The 5,193-nt window shown below is 40.5% G+C and overlaps 1 protein-coding gene across 2 annotated transcripts; it reads right to left on the bottom strand.

The window, feature by feature from the left end:
• Positions 1 to 232: 232 nt before the first annotated feature.
• On the bottom strand, positions 233 to 4,778 carry LOC139413850 (peroxisomal membrane protein 4). 2 transcript variants are annotated; one of them, XR_011634838.1, is made up of 5 exons: positions 4,620 to 4,759; positions 4,139 to 4,201; positions 3,804 to 4,002; positions 2,689 to 3,236; positions 233 to 1,334 (listed from the first exon to the last, which is right to left on the bottom strand). XR_011634838.1 is itself a non-coding variant. In XM_071161663.1 (4 exons), exons 1-4 carry the CDS (start codon positions 4,730 to 4,732, stop codon positions 2,967 to 2,969), a joined length of 645 nt encoding a protein of 214 aa, XP_071017764.1. In that variant the 5' UTR covers positions 4,733 to 4,778; the 3' UTR covers positions 233 to 2,966. The 2 variants fall into 2 exon arrangements, 1 of the variants encoding a protein (XP_071017764.1); XM_071161663.1 differs by having other exon boundaries at positions 233 to 3,236; positions 4,620 to 4,778.
• Positions 4,779 to 5,193: the final 415 nt, after the last annotated feature.

Genomic DNA, 5,193 nt, shown 5'->3' with positions numbered 1-5,193 from the left:
ACTAGTTGTGAACACCACGATAAGTTGTTTATTTTATTTTTTTTTATAAATATTTCCTTCTGAAAATGATCTACATCTTGAGTGTGGGTGCAAGATGTATGGGTTGTCTGTTTCACATGAAATTGTGAATTACTTGGCACCACCATGTGGCTACTTTGTTTGACAAATACAATCATGTTTCATTCCACGCAAACCACAGGCAAATGTGTCAAGAAAGTAATAATATACTACATAAATCATAAAAGCAGCATTTATTCTGTTGCATTTGAAGTGCCTGTATAATTAGATAACTGAATGTAATCTGTAGCCCAATTCAAATTCTAAGCAGAAGAATTTTGTGAGGAATGGGTTGGTGAAGGGAATATAATTGAGGCTCCCTCAAGCCGAATGCATACACCAATGGTTTGAAATCCTTGAGGGGGACTGAATGCGTGCATACTCGATGAGGGAGAAACGGAATTGGGCTTGTTCAATGACAGTATGGCTAAGAAAGGCAATTCACTTTTAAGAGAACTGTAGGTACATTTTGTATCATGCTAAGCTACAAGTCATTGTAAAAAAACATTTAACAAGCAAACACTGTTCAAGGTCAAACTGATGATTCGTACCAAAAACAACAAAGGAAAGTAAAATGAGTAGTATATGAATATTCAAATAAAAAATTTAAAAACACCGGTTTTAGATCATGGAAATATCACATTAAATCCTGCTTACTGCTTTGTTATTAAAAACAAAGTAGCACTATCTTATGAAAGAAACATTAAAGAACATTACAAAGAATCTAGTAATTACTGGAAAATATGCTATTCTATGAATCAAGTGCGGTAAGTGCATTGGAAAAAAAAAAAATGTAGGTAGTGCATAGTTTTAAGCAGGGGTTCCCAAACTCCTTCCTGGTGGCCACATTTTGGTTTACACAGCGGATTCAAATAACCAACTCATGGTCACGCTTTGATTACTTGAATCAGCTGTGTAGTGCCCGGGCAAAAACCAAAACATGCCCCCAGGACCGATCTTGGGAAAATCTGTTCTAAACTACAGTAGCATATAAAAACTGATACAATTCTAGATTGACAGGGAGAGCAAATCCGCTTCACACCTTTTCAGGTATTATTTATTTCACTTACACTAGATCTAGGAGCACATAGTTCTTAATGAAAGCCAACATTTATTTAAAAATATTTCATTTCTTTAAAGGTTTATAATCACTAGCTCTTGATTTAACATGGCAGAGAACCAGGACCCGTATTCACAAATACAGTACCAGTCAAAAGTTTGGACACACATACTCATTCAAGTTTTTTACATGTTTTTTTTTTTTACTATTTTCTACACTGTAGAATAATAGTGAAGACATCAAAACTATGAAATAGCACATATGGAATCATGTAGTAACCAAAATCCAGATATTTTATATTTGATATTCTTCAAATAGCCACCCTTTGCCTTGATGACAGCTTGGCACACACTTGGCATTCTCTCAACCAGCTTCATGAGGTAGTCACCTGGAATGCATTTCAATTAACAGGTGTGCCTTGTAAAAAGTGCATTTGTGGAATTTCTTTCCTTCTTAATGCGTTTGAGCCAATCAGTTGTGTTGTGACAAGGTAGGGGTGGTATACAGGAGATAGCCCTATTTGGTAAAAGACCAAGTACATATTATGGCAAGAACAGCTCAAATAAGCGAAGAGAAACGACAGTCCATTATTACTTTAAGACATGAAGGTCAGTCAATCCGGAAAATGTCAAGAACTTTGAAAGTTTCTTCAAGTGCAGTCGCAAAAACCATCATGCGCTATGATGAAACTGGCTCTCATGAGGACCACCACAGGAAAGGAAGACCCAGTTACCTCTGCTGCAGAGGATCAGTTCATTAGAGTTAACTGCACCTCAGAAATTGCAGCCAAAGTAAATGCTTCACACATCTCAACATAACTGTTCATTGGAGATTGCGTGAATCAGGCCTTCATGGTTAAATTGCTGCAAATAAACCACTACTAAAGGACACCAATAAGAAGAAGAGATGTGCTTAGGCCAAGAAACATGAGCAATCGACATTAGACTGGTGGAAATCTGTCCTTTGGTCTGGAGTCCAAATTTGAGATTTTTGGTTCCAACCGCAGTGTCTTTGTGAGACGAAGAGTAGGTGAATGGATGATCTCCACGTGTGGTTTCCACCGTGAAGCATGGTGGTGTGATGGTGCTTTGCTGGTGACATGGTCTGTGATTTATTTAGAATTTAAGGCGCACTTAACCAGCATGGCTAATGCAGCATTCTGCAGTGATACGCCATCCCATCTGGTTTTCGCTGATAGCACAATGACCCAACACACCTCCAGGCTGTATAAGGGCTATTTGACCAAGAAGGAGAGTGATGAGCGCTGTATCCGATGACCTGGCCTCCACATTCACCCGACCTCAACCCAATTGAGATGGTTTGGGATGAATTAGACCGCAGAGTGAAGGAAAAGCAGCCAACAAGTGCTCAGTATATGTGGGGACTCCTTCAAGACTGTTGGAAAAGCATTCCAGGTGAAGCTGTTGAGAGAATGCCAAGAGTGTGCAAAGCTGTCATCAAGGCAAATGGTGGCTACTTTGAAGAAGCTAAAATCTAAAATATATGCTTTGGTTACTACATAATTCCATATGTGTCATTTCATCGTTTTGATATCTTCACTATTATTCTACATTGTAGAAAATAGTCAAAATAAAGACCCTTGAATGAGTAGGCGTGTCCAAACATTTGAGTGGTACTGTATGTATCATCTTATTCATTATTTTCTAAAGGGCAAAACTCAGCCCTCCAACTCTGAGACACTTTAAATACGGGCCCAGGCCTGCATCGCAACAGTCTAAAGTCATACTGGGAATTTGCTTTCCACCCTGCCCAGTTCTTTCAGACCAGATGAAGGAAAGGAGACGAGGAAGACACTTTAGTCTATTGAGATGCTTATTTTAGCTTTAGCTCACTTGGGCGCGACAGTCCTTGGCTTGTTGTAGACAAGGAAGTCTGAGATATCATGCCACACGTTGCTGTCGTGGTAGAGGTAGTTCATGGAGGACTGCAGTGAAGGCTGCAGGGTGTGGGGGTGGTACTCGAACAGCCATAGCACGATGCCCCACACCAGGGTAGCAAACAGGGGGAAGGGGTCCCGCTTGGGCTGTGGTACAATGCCTTTCTCCACAGCCAGGCGAGACAAGGCAAACAGGATCCTAGACAGCAGGTACATGTTGATCTAGAGACGTAACAAGAAAGATCCTTTCATTAGACAAGACAACAAGGAAGTACATTTCATTGGAAATACAGTAAGGTAGAATATTGACTAGCCTACATAAGAACAAGCTTTCTTTCGACCACTATTTTCTCTCGTAACCACTTTGAAGACTTGACATAGTGCAACAAGGTGACAACCTATCCAGATGTTTTTTGGGCATGTATTGGCACTAGTAACCCAGGTTGAGCGCAGCCCTCATGACATAAGTATTGTCAATTTATCTGGCTATTAATCTCTTGTGGAAAGACAAATATAACAAATGGGATGGGACGACTACCGAGGAACAAATATTCCAGTGTGCTGGTTTTGTGTCACTGGTTATTTGGACAGTTCACAACTCACCTGCACATTTAAAATTTCAGGAGTAGACATTTGGCCCATAGACTTACCTGAGACTTCAGGGAGAGGGGGGGGGGGGGGGAATAGAGCTACCAATGAGATTCTGGCACTTGTGCTAGTTTCATCTCTCATAACTCTTTCCCTAGATCATCATAGAGCAGTTTATGCCATGTTTTAGTTCTGGATTACCTGGCTATTGATGTTGTTGTTTTCCCCAAACACCAACCAGCCACCGAGGCAGGCGGCGAAGAAGGACTGAGATGGTAGACTCTTCCCCTGGATCCTCTCCTGTAGGGCTTGCAGTCCTTTGTACGTGAACACAAAGTAGGCGAGGTTGCGCGAGTGTTGGTACGTGGCCTTCACAATGGCTCGCAGCTTATCTTTCAGGCTGTGCATATGAAAAAGGGTGGTGGCGGGGGAGCGCATTGTCCATTGTTAATAGACCATCATCAATGTTTGATGCAGTTTTGATTTATTTTAGCGCTAGCTAAGTGATTTGGGAGAGTGCTTAAATGTCTTCTTACCTTCCACTTCTGAAAAGAAACGTCATGACAAGAGCATGGGGTGCCCGGATTTTTGCCCCATAACTGGAAATGAGAAATATCAGGTTCAAGGTCAGTGTCAACTGATTTACACGTGTGTGATATGGCAGGTCAGCCAAACTGTATGAATCTTGAGAAAGGTCAAACCACTGAGTTAGCAAGCTAGCTACAGTTAGGTTAACTAATGTCAAGTGTTTCAGGGTTTGATAGATAGCTACTAACTTTAGTTAACTAACAACAGCGCTAGGTCCATCTAGTTGACTTTGCTTGACCATCATCATTAGCTACATAGCTAGTTATTTTAATATGCTTGCTGGCCAACCTTGGCTAACTAGCTCAAAGGGCAGCTAGCTACTGTACGTTGGATAGCAAGCTGTAAAATAATAGCTAACGTAGATAACAGATTCTAGCGAAGTGGACAAGCTAGCTAGCTAGAAAGTAAGTAGCTAAGTAAACAACTCACACAGCACCATTTCGGAATCCTTTAACAACTGCAAGTGCAGCTTTATACTTTTCTTGATGTAATATATTATTAATCGTGTACACCACAGTTTTGACTAAATCTGGACCTGCCATTTCGGGGGTCTTGAATGAATGTGACACAAACCCAAGCGTTTTAGTGCCGCGCAAATATTTTCCGTCACTGGACGAGGAATATGCATGAAGGTTCCTATTTAAGCCTGAGGACAGCCACCAAGTTACAGTAACTGTCCAGTGTTGCCAGAGTTTTATGAAATATGACCTATTTACAATATGAGAAAAATAGTTTTCCTTCCAAAAAATGGTAGTTAAGTATGTTTTAAGAGCAGCATTTCTGTGTTGGAATGTTGTGAGCGTACTCCAATAACAGAATTGTGTGGGCATATACCTGTCATTAAAAATATGAATGAGAGTACTTCTTCTCCATTTGGGTTTAATGGAGGTTGGCATCCAATACAACTGTGTTTTTCGACTTCAAATGCAAACATTATTTTTTTTCACAAATAAAAAAGAAACATCCCAAACTACATATACTACACTACCCACCCCTAGCCAAC

Source organism: Oncorhynchus clarkii, chromosome 7 (assembly GCF_045791955.1).
Source record: "Oncorhynchus clarkii lewisi isolate Uvic-CL-2024 chromosome 7, UVic_Ocla_1.0, whole genome shotgun sequence".
NCBI lineage: Eukaryota > Metazoa > Chordata > Actinopteri > Salmoniformes > Salmonidae > Oncorhynchus > Oncorhynchus clarkii.
Note: the sequence above shows the minus strand (reverse complement) of the source record. Positions and strands in the feature narration are given on the sequence as shown.